The 15,846-nt window shown below is 35.6% G+C and overlaps 2 protein-coding genes across 7 annotated transcripts in view; both read right to left on the bottom strand.

Moving 5' to 3' along the window:
• cuedc1a (CUE domain containing 1a) overlaps window positions 1-15,846 on the bottom strand; it is a 529,149-nt gene that overhangs the window by 250,179 nt on the left and 263,124 nt on the right. The window lies entirely within an intron of this gene.
• Window positions 456-14,685, bottom strand: akap1a (A-kinase anchoring protein 1a). 6 transcript variants are annotated; one of them, XR_015501422.1, is made up of 13 exons: window positions 14,245-14,685; window positions 12,542-12,744; window positions 10,361-11,037; window positions 8,520-8,620; window positions 7,743-7,869; window positions 7,554-7,660; window positions 5,950-6,127; window positions 3,731-3,881; window positions 3,590-3,657; window positions 3,412-3,485; window positions 1,280-1,332; window positions 1,100-1,159; window positions 456-1,017 (listed from the first exon to the last, which is right to left on the bottom strand). XR_015501422.1 is itself a non-coding variant. In XM_087271204.1 (12 exons), the coding sequence occupies exons 2-12, from the start codon at window positions 12,724-12,726 to the stop codon at window positions 955-957; spliced, it is 1,791 nt and encodes a 596-aa protein (XP_087127330.1). In that variant the 5' UTR covers window positions 12,727-12,744; window positions 14,245-14,685; the 3' UTR covers window positions 456-954. The 6 variants fall into 6 exon arrangements, 3 of the variants coding, with proteins under 3 accessions (XP_087127330.1, XP_087127331.1, XP_087127329.1); XR_015501423.1 differs by having other exon boundaries at window positions 14,548-14,685; XR_015501421.1 differs by having other exon boundaries at window positions 14,628-14,685.

Below are 15,846 nucleotides of genomic sequence, written 5' to 3'. Positions count from 1 at the left end.
GGCTCACACCCGCGTCATCAGCTTGCTGCTCAACGTCGCTAGTGGTAGAACTTTGACGTTTTTTTTCGTTTTGGGCATTTTGTCAGATCCTTTCAAAAAATATTGATCTAAAGACATGACACAGTCTCTCTCTAGCCAGGCATACTGATTTCACTGAGTGAAAGTATATATTTACCGAATATTTGAGCTAATGCCACAGGAGCTCCCTTAAAACGCGTGCTCACTCTATGATGCCATTTTCTTCCCCCCGCTGTATATATTTATGGTGTATGTAATATATTATGCATGTAATCTTTGTACAGATTAAGTGTTATAAATGAAGCCATAAGTACTAAATAGCTAAAAACAAATGATTTGCCAGCTGTTTTATGGTAATGACAATCCCTAATATCCTGTGATGCAAAATGTTCATGTTTTAAATTCATCACAGGCACAAGAGACGAAGCGCAACAATGTTTGTGATTTCCACAGACCTTTTACTCCAACAGCAGTGAGATGTTTGGCAGCGTCAGTGTAAAAGTATAGAGTTCAGTCAGAGAGCACCATCATCACTCTTATCTTCCTCAAACACAACTAAATACAAAACTGAGAGCTAACAAATCAAATGACTACAAAACAAAAACAACATACCTCAATATCAAAATACCTCAGCATAACACAAGCTTTCAACCCAACATCATTTAAGAGACCATCTGAGAAAACAGTCCAATATTAACACCAGTATCCTACGAGCAGTTTGGTGTACTGCATTAAGTCAGATTTACTCTGCGATGCATGCTGGGATTATAAATTAATTCAATGTTCTGTTAAATAACATCATAATAACATTTTATATCATATCAACATTTTAAATAAAAATATTCAAAAATGAGGTTTCCAACACAATCTCCGTACAACAAACAAATGTACTTAAGTGTAAAAGAGGATTTACGGTGTGAATGGGTGTTGGGAGGATCACTGAGTGTCAAACCAGCTGAAAAACCCTTGATCAGCCAGTGATCTGTTGATCAGAACCATCTGCAGACACACAGAGCACATACAACACAGTTTAAGCTGACATTTTAGATCTGTTTAGGCAAAAAGGAGTGACATTAAATACCTCGTCTCCTGCCTGTTTCCACAGGTGCACCAGAGGAAGTCCATCTTGACTGCCAGTCACCTGAACACAAACAACATCATTCACGTTTATACAGAAGCAAACTTTATTTTGTAAAGCTGTAGTTTGGTTTAATTAAAAGCTAGTAACTGTTAAGGGATATTTACATCATTGTTTACTCACCCTTGCCTTGTTTTAAACCAGTTTGAGTTTCTTCTTCTGTGAACACAAAAGATCTGTGAACACAAAAGATACTTTGAAGAATGTTAGAAAGTTGTAAACACTGACTTCCATAGTAGGAAAAGCAAATACTGTAGAAGTCAGAAGTTACAGGTTTACAATATTCTTCAAAATATCTTCTTTTGAAAAAAAAAAAACTCAAACAACTTTAAAACAAGTCAAGATTGAGTAAATGATGGCAGAATTACATTTTTTAGAAGAACTATCTTTTTAACACTTAAATTGCATTTGAAGAGACGTGCATAAACATTTTTAATAAAAACATACATTTTAGTAAGAGAATCATTCTTAATAACCCATTAATAATTATTTTATAATAATATTTGAAGATATAATCGTGTAAAATTATACATAAATATTTTAGAGTAACATGTTGTTTTGATAGTGCTTTCGCCTCACAGCAAGAAGGTCGCTGGTTCGAGTCTTGGCTCAGTTGGCATTTCTGTGTGGAGTTTGCAAGTTCTCCCTGCAATTCGATGGGTTTCCTCCGGGTGCTCCGGTTTCCCCCACAGTCCAAAGCGGTATGCGGTACAGGTGAATTGGGTAGGCTAAATTGTCCGGAGTGTGTGTGTGTGTGTGTGTGTGTGAATGTATGTGTGGATGTTTCCCAGAGATGTGTTGCGGCTGGAAGGGCATCCGCTGCGTAACAACGTGCTGGATAAGTTGGCGGTTCATTCCGCTGTGGCGACCCCAGATTAATAAAGGGACTAAAGCGACAAGAAAATGAATGAATGAATTAATGTTGTTTTAATGATGCTTGGTTACACATCATATATATATATATATATATACACACACACACACACATATGTATATGATGTATACCAAATGGGTCAATGATGATGGTAATAATAATAAAAATAATAATAATAAAACAACAACAACAATTCTAAATGCAGCATTACCATAAATGAAAAAGTAAAACTTAGCAATTCTTTCCACATTCACTTATTAATTAAAAGTTATAAAAGAGAATAAGTGGTTTTAGCTGAAAGTTTTTATGTAATTAAACATTTTTGTGAGAGACTGGGGGTTATTTAAATGTACAAATGTTTACAATTTAATGTTGGTTCAATTGTACGGTTTGTGACCAGTCACATATATGAACATGTTTCCAGAAAACAGAACCATTAAGAACAAAGTTAAGATTTTGAAAAAAATTTGTTATTAAGAATTAAAGTTTTAGATATATACAAAATATTTCCTTAGCCCACAAAACATACTTAGAATGCAAGTATAAAGTACAAACCACAGTGGAATTTACTACAAACAACAATAATTCAGTAAATCTGCCTAAACACATCATCAAACTGAAACTAGTAGGATGTGTAAATTTGTATACAAAATTTTCTCCCATTAGAATACAACCAAAATGTGTAGCTCTTATGCTTGCTTGACTTAATTGCAATAGTTATTGGCTTTTAAATGAAAAGTTACAACTTGTTTTAATTAGAAAAAAACTGACTTGTATTTTAAGAAATATGGTAGAGAAGTATTACTGAACTATTAAAGACATCAGAAACAGCAGGGTTCTCATACAAGATTCAAGGATCTTCAAGGGCGTTTTAAAGCACCATTAATTTTAAATGAAGCACCTTTGTAAAGTCCTTACTGTACTTAACATTTCACCTACACTTAATATTTACGTTAAAATGTAATTTTCAAAGAACTTTAATAAAATTTGTTGAATTCAGTACTTGCAATATTCAAATGCTATTTCTGGAATAAGTGAAAATGTGCATTATTTTTTAAGTTTATCGTACAAGATGTAAATGTACCATTATTAATTTAAGAATTTCTCAGTTTTTTTTGTTCTGTTTTTGACAATGGAGTACAAATGTTAAAATAAAACCATAAACAAATGTTATTTAATTCAATTTAATTCAAGCATTTCAAGGACCTGTGTTTATGTACTTTTCAGGCCTTTAAAGTACTTTCAAGAAGCGTAGGAACCATGTCAGCAGACAAAGCATTCTGAGAAATCCTAGTCTCCTGAAATGATGCATTAAAGTGGAAATAATCTAGATCCACAATATCAGAAAACAACCAACAGAAACTTGTTTGTGTGTTATAACCTTTAGAATTAGGGCCACATTAGCAGTTGATTCCTCCAGTGCTTCTTTGGCTTCCAGAGAAAACTCCTCATCACCTAGCAATGTACAAAAGTATTTATTTATTTTAATCTACCAGATATTTATGAGCAGAAAAAGCACTGCAAAGTGAATTTTAAATCAGAAATAGGCCTATGTTTACCTGGCAAAGGCATGATATTGTCCAGCAGAACCTCTGCAGCCTGGAAAGGTAACGTCACAAAGTCTGACCTGTGAAAACAGACTTAAAATATTAGATTTAATTCATAAAAATAAAAACAGTCAACGATGAAGAGCACAGGACCTGATCTGCCTGAGGGTGGTGCTGTTCACGGTGTCGTATCCTCCGCTATCTACATATCTGATATGAGTGGTGCCAGTCTCTCCATCATACTGAATGACCTGTGCTCTCTGCCAGCCACTTCCTGTTACCGGAGCGGCACAGACCACACCCACTGAAATAGACACGCACGCACGCACGCACGCACGCACACACACACACAAGCACACAGTTATAAACTAGATGACTAGTAAATTTCTATAGATAATCAAATCTTCAAGTAATGCCATCTACTGTATATAAGCCACTAAAAAAATACATAAGAATATTTATTTATTATCAAAAACATTTATTAGATCAAGTGTCAATGGCAACATTTATTATTAGAATAATATTTTTGTAATCAATTACATATAATATTTAGTTAATTATTTGCTAATTAATTTTTTATAGAATCTGCAACTAAATTGTTTGTTAAATATGTTTATAGAACATTTACTGCAGCTCTTAACCAACATGTTTCAAACTTTTTGCAAAAAATAAAAAATAAAATTCACAGACACATACCGTTTTGAAACGGTAATACATTTTCATTTTAGGTGAACTTTCCCTTTAATTTAAATTTTATTTTTAAGTACTGGGTCTAACATATGACAAAATTAACTTCTTATTGATTTTTAGACAACAGTTTAATAAATAAGAACTGTGCACAACATTCAGGGCAAAAATAAAAAAAGGGGGGTGTTAACAGCATAAAAAAATCTATCTATTATTATATCATCAATTTAAAGGGATCATCATGTTTAATGCCATGTGAGCAACAATTACTCTTTTAATGGCAAAAACATTTCATTAATATACAATTAAAAACAACAAACAAATAAATACATAAAATAGATTTTTACATGTTAATACACGATACAAACTCTACAATTTTTCTGGAGACCAATTTAAAGGAATAGTTCACCCAAAATTGAAAATTGTCATTTTATTCACTCTTCTCGTATTCAACACATTGAGTTTCCTTCTTCTTTTGAACACAAAATTATTACACATAGTATTTACTTCCTACAACAGTATGAAAGTAGTAGGAACTTATGGAGTCAATGAAAGGTCATATATACTTGTAAAATAAATTTTGCAAACAATAAACTAAATATTTAGCAAAAATAAACAAATGCAAAAAATAAATAAATGTAAATTTTTTATATATATATATATATATATATATATATATATCCTCCTGAGTTTGAGAAACGCTTCCCCGCATGAACATTCCACCCCGCTCCCGCACCTCCTCAGTTTGTATACGCTTCCCTGTATTGTCGCTCCACTCCGCCCCCGTTCCCCGCTCTTCAGTTTGTGATCACTCCTCAGTTCCTCGCGTCGTCGCTCCACTGACTCCATCGACCTCCACAGATAGCCTAATTTTGTTTAAAAAAATTTCTTATGTAACAAATTTCATTCGTTATAATTTGTATCTTTACTTTAATATATTTTTTGTTGGTCAGTTATCTACAAAATAAACTAAAAGAATGAATAAACTTTAGGTGAAGTGAGGAGCAAATAATACTTTTTGGCCTTAAGGGAATTATGAATTAAATTCAGGTAGGCCTATTATAACCTAAAATTTACTATTTCTGACAATTTTGTTTATAATTCGAGTTATGAATTACAGTATCGCAATACTTTTTGGCATCATAATACTTCAGCTGGTATAGTATTGTAAGATTAATTAATGGTATCGTGACAACCCATATATGTATGTATGTATGTGTGTGTGTATGTGTGTGTGTGTATATATATATATATATATATATATATATATATATATATATATATATATATATACACACACACACACACACACACACACACAAATGAAATTTGTTATAAAAGAAATTTTTTTTAAACAAAATTAGGCTATCAGTGGAGGTCGATGGAGAAATTGAGGTAATTTTCATTTTTGTTTGAACTATTCCTTTAAATTAATAGCCATAATTTACAACATATGTAAAGAAATACACGCATTTAGATTGATTTGAATTTAGTTGAGCTCCAACCCTAAGCAAACACACCTTCATATAGATTTCTAGTGATCTTAAAGACACTGATTAGCTTGTTCAGGTGTGTTTGATTAGGGTTGGAGCTAAACTCTGCAGGACAGTGGCCTTCCAGAACTGAAGTTGCATATCCCTAAATTAGATGATTGCTGATTTTAGTAGGTTTGTTTGTTGATTTACCTTCAACAGGAGTGGGCAGGCTAGGACACCCCGGCTGAGAGTAGCAGAGCTGCATGGCCTGTATGAGTGTGGGAAGCACCTGGTGAGATGGATGACTGTGCTGATGAACGAACAGATGATGAGCCGCCTCCACCCGCGACACCATCACCTCCACAAACACATCCTGAGGAAGCAGCAGCTACAGACACAGACACGCACACACCTCTTACAAACAACCTCTCACAACCAGACATACATTGTTATGTGCCATCTTGTCAGGATATTCAGTGTCAATGTTGTCAATCTTGCTGTGGTGCGTCTTTTAAATAATAGTTCACCCAAAACTCTCCTCTCCATTTACTCATACTCAAGGGTTTCTATACGAAACATTCCTCTGTAAAACAGGAAGATAGACTGAAGAATATTATGCAACATGGAAGTCAACGGCTGTTTTTTTCCGAGTTTCAGTATCTTCGTTTGTGTGGTGCAACTGGAAAAAATAATAACAGAATTTGTATTTTTGAGTGAACTATCCCTTTAAGGCCCTAATATACTTGCAGCAAAGTTCTTTTTTTGGTAGGTCATGGTTGAAATTGGTGATGTCAGTCTTTCCACTTGAGATCATACATTTGAAGGTAATTTTTTCATATCGATTGCAGCATTCACAATAAGTTAGTTTAGTGAGCAATACAACATATGCATCCTATCCTCCTCTGTTGCAAACATTTAGCAATAGTACAATGTTCAAAATACATGTTAAAATGTTAAGGCTACTGGCTGTTCATGCTCCAGGCTTTCCCAAACACACTTGGGATAATTTTCTGAGGCTGTGGATTAACATAGGGTCTATGCAGAAATTCTAAAGGTACCTTTTTTAAGACCTCATTGCCACTTTAAAGTTCAAATCAGTACCAAGCCTTTAACTTAATAAACAGTTGTTAATAAAGAGTTGTGGTTAAATAAATCAATGGAGCACAACCATGCAACAGCACTCAGATAAGCTGGAAAGAAACAAAGCTTTAATGAATAAATTACGCGGTTGTTTTTAGGCTTCAGACACTGTTTAAACTCGTCTTTTTCCAACTAGGAGTACTCAAAACTTACATTTTCCAGTCTGTTTCGCTCTATGGTTTCGCTTCATGTGGAGAGCGTTACATCACCTTCCCACATTTGTCGCAAATTACGTGACATCACGTTGTTAATATTAGGAGTAAAATTTATATATATTTAGATATATTTATGCTGTTTTAAAGTCAAACACGCTTGAACAAAATTTAAGACCTCGTAAAAATGTTATTAATACTTTTTAATACCTTTTAAGAGCCTTAATTTTCAACTTTTAATACTTTTTAAGACCCCACAGACACCCTGTAACAGTAATGTTGTAAAACATGTTTAGATCTTTTTTTACAAACTATGATTTAGCTTCAAAAGATCTCAATGTATCATCAGATGCCATGGGTATTAAATTTGCTTAGCCTGTACACGTTCACTATATAAATCACCCCTAAATTTCAATTTCCAAAAGTTGACACTAATAGACAATGTTTTTGTTGTCCAGGGTCACAAATAAAAGCACTTTTATTATGCATCCAGATTAATTGACATTCGCAAAAAATCCTCACCCAGGATGTGATGGGCAGGCAGGGCAGAGGAGCACAATTACTCAGATCCAGATCTTTGAACTTCTTCCTGACAAGAGAGAGAGCTTCATCCACCTGCTGTTGTGAGCCTGGATCAACACAAACAAATGTGAATTCAGCACTGAGTTTTAGCAAAGAGTCAAATACAATCATCATCATGGGAAAACGCACCCTGAATGTGGCAGATTTGAATATCGTGAGTGAACGGCAGGGTGGAGACGTAGATCTTTGCTCCAGAGCTCTGCTTGAGGAAGTTCATAAACTTTCCCTGCTTCCCGATCAATCGACCAACAAGATGCTGGAGAGACAGGACTTGGTTTAAACCTTCAAATAACAATATTCTACCTCATAATAAGTTTAAAAAAAAAAAAAAAAAAGGTCATTCTCTCACTTATAGAAGTCATGTTACTCTTTTTATATCTAAAACAATCCTCAACATCTTTATATGTTGTAGTGTAGTGAGTCTTGCACTTCAAGATCATACATTTTTATAGCTGTGCAGCATCTCTGAACACATTCAAACACAAGTCTATTGTGTTTAAAAATTATTAGTGTGGCGACGCAGTGGCTACAAGGTTAGCGATGTCACCTCACAGCAAGAAGGTTGCTGGTTCAAGCCTTGGCAGGGTCAGTTAGCATTTCTGTGTGGAGTTTGCATGTTCTCCCAGTGTTGGCATGGGTTTCCGCAGAGTGCTCCCTGTGTTGGCATGGGTTTCCTCTGGGTTTCCCTAACAGTCCAAAGAGGTGAATTGGGTAAGCTAAATTGTCCGTAGTGTATGTGTGTAAATGAGAGTGTATGGGTTTTCCAGTGATGGGTTACAGCTAGAAGGGCATCCACTGTGTAAGTTGGTGGTTCATTCTACTGTGGCGACCACAGAATAATAAAGGGACTAAGCCAAAAAGGAAATGAATAATTAGTGTGCGTGTGTGTCTGTGGGCAGGGCTCACCGTTGGCACTTCTATGTCCCACTGGATGATGGGCGGGGAAGGAGGAGGAGCCAAGCTGCTCATTTGAGTATCAGCAACAATGCAGCTTTCAACACCTGAACCTGGAGACAGTGTCAATGTGAATGCAGCACACATTTTGTTAGTGCTTTGTGACTGAATCCTCTCTCTGATTGAAAATGGCTCGTAATTAACTGTTTAAATAAATGTTAATACAGCATTTCTACTCAAACTTAGTAGGCATGCGTTTCTCTTTGCAATATATCCAAAAACATAATCCATAAAAACAAAACAAAAATACATGCAGTGGCCAATATTCTAACAGATCTAAAAATATTGCCTCCAAAACATGATTTTATTTTTTATGATTAAGTTTTAAATCAAATGAAGCGAGTTGAACCAGATGAGTTGTATCAGATGAGGTGACTTTTCATTCACTTTTAGCTATAACCGTCACGTTCTGCTTTAGCAAGAAGGTCACTGGTTCGAGTTCCAACTGGGTCAGTTGGCATTCCTGTGTTGAGTTTGCATGTTCTCCCCATGTTGGCGTGGGTTTCCTCAGCGTGCTCCGGTTTCCCCCACAGTCCAAAGACATGCGCTATAGGTCAATGATTTAAATTGGCCACTGTATGTGCGTATGGGTGTTTCTCAGTAATGGGTTGCGGCTGTTGCGTAAAACAAATGCTGGAATAGTTGGCGGTTCATTCTGCTGTGGTGGACCCTAATAAATAAGGGACTAAGCTGAAAGAAAATGAAGAGATGAATGAATCTCCACCTTTTGCAGCAATAGTAGCAGTAAATCTCTCCTTCAGAGTATGAATGCATTCCCTGAGATCTTGAACAGTTATGTTATCTCATGCCTTCTGCAACTGAAGACAAAGGTTTGTTTCTGTGACATTGACAGAAAAATATGCCTAGCTTGTCTCCCTATGATGGCTCTATTATATGTCTTATATAACATATTGATGACTTTAAAAGGTATTAAATTACCCAATAATAAAAAAACAATGCTCTTAAGTAGGGATGCTCCAATCATGACTTTAGCAGCCAATACAGAGTATCGACTCTTTGTCTTGGTGATCGTCTGATACCGATACCAGTTCTAATTCTTCAGCCTTGTACTGTATTCATTTAGCACATTTTCCCTCCAAGTATGATACTCAAGTAAGGATCCTGCCTTAGCTAAGAGAATAAATCAAGGATGCTGCATATAATACCTTAAACACATCTTTTTTTAACAATTTAGTGTGGACATGTCATGGCCAGAAGCAACATTATAGAAAATAATACACACAGGTAAGAAAAATTACAAACAATGCAATTCAGCAACATTGCAAATGACAAAAAAAAAAAAGAATTCAACATGTCTTAATCAAGAAAAAGTTTGCACATTTGATGCATAAGAAGTTAAAATACGCACCTATAAATCCATTACTTCTTTACTGAAATTTACTAAGACTGGCGAGTACTGATCGAGTCAATAAATATGATTATCGGTCGATACCGATCTTAAATCTGTGTAAACCAGAAGTTTCTGAGACTTATTTCAGTATGTTATTGTACTTCCAGGTGAAATGGGATATTGAGTAGGAGGTGGGTCTTTCTTTTTGCACATCATAACCTCAATGCAAAATAACAGTAAGAGGGGCGTGGTTAAGAATATTGTGGCTGCAGCATCAAACTGACATCAACAGAGAAAAACCACAACTCCAAATGCCGAAGCAAATGCTCAGATTTTGATTGAAATTTACCAAAACAAACTTTTTTTTTATTTTCAGTGAATTAATAATTAGTGAATTAATTCCCTTTTTTGAAAAAAAGTTTTAATATACATACAAACGTACCATGCCAGGCCTCCTCCTCTCCCTCTCCGAGAATGCTGGGAATCATTTTGCCGTCTATGCTGGTTGTGTCTGATTCTGTCATTAAAAAGCTTTGTTCCTCCTCTGAGATCTCACAGGTCAGTCCCTCCGAACCGGAAACATCCTCTGAGAAGCTGGAATTACATCCAGAATCATCTCCAACAGAAGCTCCTAAATCACTGAGCAGTTTTTTCCTGAATGAGCCGGTTTCTCTGTCGTTGTCATCGCCACTGATGCTTTGATGCTGAACTAGATCTTGAGAAGCAGATTGAAATCCACTGTTTGGAGGTCTCGAAAGTGGATCGCTGGAGTGCTGGTTTTCTGTTGTGTGTATTACTTGCTGGACCAGAACAGAACTGATGATCTCCATGTTCTCCTGGCTTTGTTCAGGGGAGAAATCAGACAGGCTGCTGCCATCTTTATCATCAGTAAAGTCATCTTCATGAACTTCACCAGTAAAATCGTCCTTTTCTTTTTTGCTTTGGTTTGTTTCAGGGAAACGAATTGATACTTCTCCCTCTGGCTCAGGCCGAACCCTCTCATTGAGGCCTATTACAGGTGAGGTACTGGTAAACTTGTGCATTTCCACAAATGGTGATGTGTCAGTTAACTCTGTAATTTCAGGGGATCTGGAGATGTTTTGATTCATCTTCAGGTCACTATAAAACAAAAAAAAAAAACAGAAGCAGTCTGGTGTCTGCCTTGAATCTCAATCTCGATCCATTTCTAAAACAAAAATTACTTGGATAGGTCAGGATAATTTTGGCATGAACCTAGATTTTCCATTCCCCAAGAATGTAAACATTAGCCCCACTGCTAAAAGCATGAATGATGCAATATATTTGCATGAATAAAAACACACACACACACACACACACACACACACACACACACACACACACACACACACACACACACACACACACACACACACACACACACACACACACACACACACACACACACACGTATGCACATTATATGATTAGTACAAATATAATATTATTTTGGCGAAATAACATATATTGACCCATACATTTTTTGTTATAAACAATGGTTAAACTGAAGATTAGATTTTCATCACTTATGAAACTGGTTTGAAGTAATTAACATGCAATTTTTTCACAGAAACAAATTGCTATCGTATCTAAAGAAGTTCTATTCTAAAATAAACATTTTCAGAAAACAATGGTAATTTATCTTAACTAAAAATGTGGTGTATGCACAAAACGGGTGGAAACATGTGCATTCTACTTCTCATAAAAAAGTTTAAACTTTCAACAACAAAAAAAAAAACTTGAGGGGGAATGTGCACAGTTGTAGTTGAATTTTAAAATCACACAATAGTTATTGATAAATATTTTTACATTTATTTTGCAATCTGTTCACTTTTTTCTTTGGTTTTCTTTGAACCACTTGAGGGAGAGTAAATAATGAGTAAATGTTTATTTTTGGGGGCGAACTATTCCTTTAAATCAGGGGTGCCCAAATTTTTCTTATAAAGGGCCAAAATCCAAATTTGATTTGAGACTAATGGGCCTGAGGTAAATTCAGTATCCATGGGTAATTTCCTAATTTATTTAATAACAATTAAAAATAACTAGAAAACATTGCTTTATATTAACTATTAGAGCATTTTTTACTAAATTTTCATTTTTAAATTAAGTGTAAAAGTTTCTGCCTTGATTTGCTCGCCGATGTGTTCAGCATAGTCCTCTATCCATTGAGTGACATTATTTGCATTGCAAAAAATCTGATTCATTTACAACATTTAATTGAAACGTGCTTTTTGGTAGCTGCAGCAATAAAACAAACAAACAAACAAAGAGGGTTATGTCAAATTATAAATGACAATCTCTTTTAAAGGCATTCACCCCAACCCTCTTGATCATTCGTACACTTTTCTCAGATGGGATGGTGGGCCAAATCAAAGGTCACAAGGGTCCTACTTTGGGCATCTCTGCTTTAAATGAATGGCCAAAACTTAATTTTCATTCTTAGCCGAAGACTTAAGACAAAAGTATAGCTCAAACAACATATACATACACACATATATACACACACACACACACACACACACACACACACACACACACACACACACAAACACACACACACACACTTAAAACAACACACAAGTCATGCACACTCTAAACTACTGACCTTTGCCCCAAAACACCGTTGTCAGTAGGTGAAAACTGAACCGGGCTGCTTCCGTCTAACAAACACTTCTCTTCTTCAGTCCAGAGAGAAGCTTTAATTTTTCTCCTCCTTCTAAAACTGTACCAGCACCAGCCCAGCAGAGTCAACACAGTGACAGAAACCAGCGGCCTCACCAACACCGGCATCCTCCCTCCACAGATCCACTGAAAGAGAGAGAAACAGAGGTCAGGGCATCTAGTGTGACCATCCCTACTCCTGAGTGGCTGTAGACTGTAAGGAGAGACCCCTGAGCTCAGAGGCGGAGTGAGTTTTGACACCAGCGCTTCTGCAATCCAAGCCTGAACCACAGCAATCTCATTACCAGCTCAAATATCCCACCAACACGAGGCTCTCTTAAATACAGCTGTTCAGTAAAGTGACATTCTCCACATATAATGGTCTCTGACTGGGGTAAACTGGTTTTATATTCGCACATTCAGACATTTTGCTTAGTAATATAATTTCTGTAAATCATGTTTTGTAAAGTATAAATAAGGAAACCATTTAGCAGCCAACAACTATCAAAGTACAACACTGTTTACAGACAATTAAATAGTACTAATGTTGTTTTGAATTTATAATTGCATGCGATTTCAGACCGACTATTCAAAGTAGTGTGGTAAACAATGTAGGGACTGTCACACACAGAGGTGGATAGAGTACTGAAAAATCATACTTAATTAAAAGTACCATTACTCATTCAGAGTAAAAAGCAGATCTTTCAAAAGTACTCAAGAGTAGTGAGTATTACACTAAAAAGCTGATGCATTTACATGTAATTTGTGGATGTGTGTAAACGTAACATTCTGTAGTCAATTTGAATATTACCAGGCAAGCACATGTCCCATGTTAATATTAGGTTGATTTAGGTTGTGATGTCAGGTGAGTAAAATTCAATGTCTTGCCAGCTCTAAGGATGCAGTTTGGTTGCACAATGGTTTGTGTATGATTTGCAGGGCTCTTGTTTTATAATTTCATTTTAGATGCCCATGAGACGTGTTTATTTGACACCGTGGTATTGTTTACTATCATTCTGAGGTAAAACTGGCCTGTAATGTATTTATTTTATTTTTTAAATCAGGTCTAAATAGTGTTGAGTAAAGTTTCATAAGCTCTTATTTTATAATTTCAGATCAGATGCCCATGAAACAGTTTAGTTTAACACCGTGGTAATGTCTACTATCATTCTGAGGTAAAACTGGTCAGTGATATCTAATCATTTTATTTTATTTTATTTTTTTTAAGCAGGGCCAAAAGGTGTTTTGTTTAAGGTTTAAAGGGCTCTTATTTTATAATTTCATATCAGATACCCATAGATATATACATGTCAGATACCCATGAGAAGTGTTTAGTTAACACCGTGATAATGCCAACTATCAATCTGAGGTAAAACTGTCTCGTGACACGAATTCGCTGTATTAATATAGCTTTTTTTTAATACAGTGACAAAGCAGTATCGTTTATAAGACTGTAATGACTTTTATTTTGTAACTACGAATAAATCATTCTCGATATTCCGATTACTTAGTTGCATTAACTTATTTTTTCGTAATTTTTTTATATTTTATCATCAGTCAGTGGGAGACGCTGGTCTATCATAACAAACAAACATGCATTAGCAACAGTATTTGTGTTAACATCAGTTTTTATCGCTATCGGGTTACCGTAATAAGCAGTATGAGCGACCGCAGAAAGTTGGGGGCTAGAATGACCGTTCATTTTGAACTGGCGGCTGTCCTGACCGCAGTCAAACACTACACAGAAATGTCAACTGACCCAGCCGGAGATCCCACAGCGTAAATGTAGTTTTGAACATTTTCTGTAACCAATAATTTGTCTAAATATTTCAAACGTTTCTCATGTCACGGGTTTGCCTTTGTGGGTTCATGTCCATGTCAGCTTTGGTTTTAGCGTTAAAAAACATGTTAAAAGCCAATTCGTGCATTAAAATCACAAATTCACGTTACTTATCACCGAAGAAATCGCTAAATAATATCCAATAATTTCACAAATAACAGCAGAAACAACTGTTTAACGCCCTACTCACCGTGAAGCTCAGCAGCGAGGGTTTGATTGTGATGTCACGTGAGCAGGTGTCAGCAATCAGGCGATTGAATTCCAAATTGTATTAATATGCTTGAAAATGTGACGATAAACGAAGCATTTCAAAGAAAATGCTTAATGGACAACAGAGTATAAAACATTAATAAAAAATAAATCACACTACAGCTACAACAGAAACATGTAAAACGGTGCCAAAAGTGATTGAGAAAGGGTGTGGCCTTACTGGGCTTTCCTTATTTATACTGCAAAATGGCGTAGAAGAGTGCATAGGTATGCTATATGGGAATCACCTTAACTTTAGTTATCGGGCTTGAAACACTTGTGGTAGCATTTTTAATGATTCACCTAAAAAAATATATATATATATATAATATATATTTTTATATATGTTTAACTACACATGTAAACAGATAGAAGTCTTTATGTAGCCTAAATGTTTTCTAATTTCTGATCTTTAATATTCAGAATAATTTTCTTGTCTTATTTTCTTTACTCTTAACATTTTATTTGATTTAAAATAACTTCACTTTACTTTAGAGGGAAAAAGGTTGGGAAATAGTCAGTGTCATCACTATCTAATATAACGAAAGATTTGTACAACCTCACCGTGTCAAAAATAAAATTAAAGAAGTGACTAACTAATTTACTTAATATATCTGGTGAAAGAGTTTTGAATACACGTTTTGGTTTGATGCTGAATATCTTATATTTAAACTTACGAAATGAGGAGTTCAGTTTTCTTTTTAGGATAGTTTTTTGAGGCACAATAATAAAATTTAAAGCCAAATGTGTTTATTATTCAATGATTATGGGCGTCACGGTGACGCAGTGGGTAGCACGATCGCCTCACAGCAAAAAGTTTGCTGATTCGTGCCAGCTAGGGCTCCGGTTTCCCCCACAAGTCCAAAGACATGCACTATTAGTGAATTGGGTGAGCTAAATTGTCTGTAGCAGGGGGGATTTGTCCCCTTTACTTTTAGAGACAGACCATTTAGAAACAGGTGATTAAGAATGAGAACGTTTCGATTTCATACAATTGTCCCCCCCACTTTTAAAATGTCCACTACACCCCTGGTCCGTAGTGTATGTGTGTGAATGAGTGTGTATGGATGTTTCCCAGTGTTGGGTTGTGGCTGGAAGGGCATCTGTTGTTTAAATAAGCTGGATAAGTTGGCGATTCAATCCGCTGTGGCGACCCCGAT

This window comes from Danio rerio, chromosome 10 (assembly GCF_052040795.2).
Source record: "Danio rerio strain M-AB ecotype USA chromosome 10, GRCz13ab, whole genome shotgun sequence".
In the NCBI taxonomy this organism is placed as follows: Eukaryota; Metazoa; Chordata; class Actinopteri; order Cypriniformes; family Danionidae; genus Danio; species Danio rerio.
The sequence above is the reverse complement of the archived record's forward strand: the minus strand, read 5'-3'. Positions and strand labels throughout refer to the sequence as shown.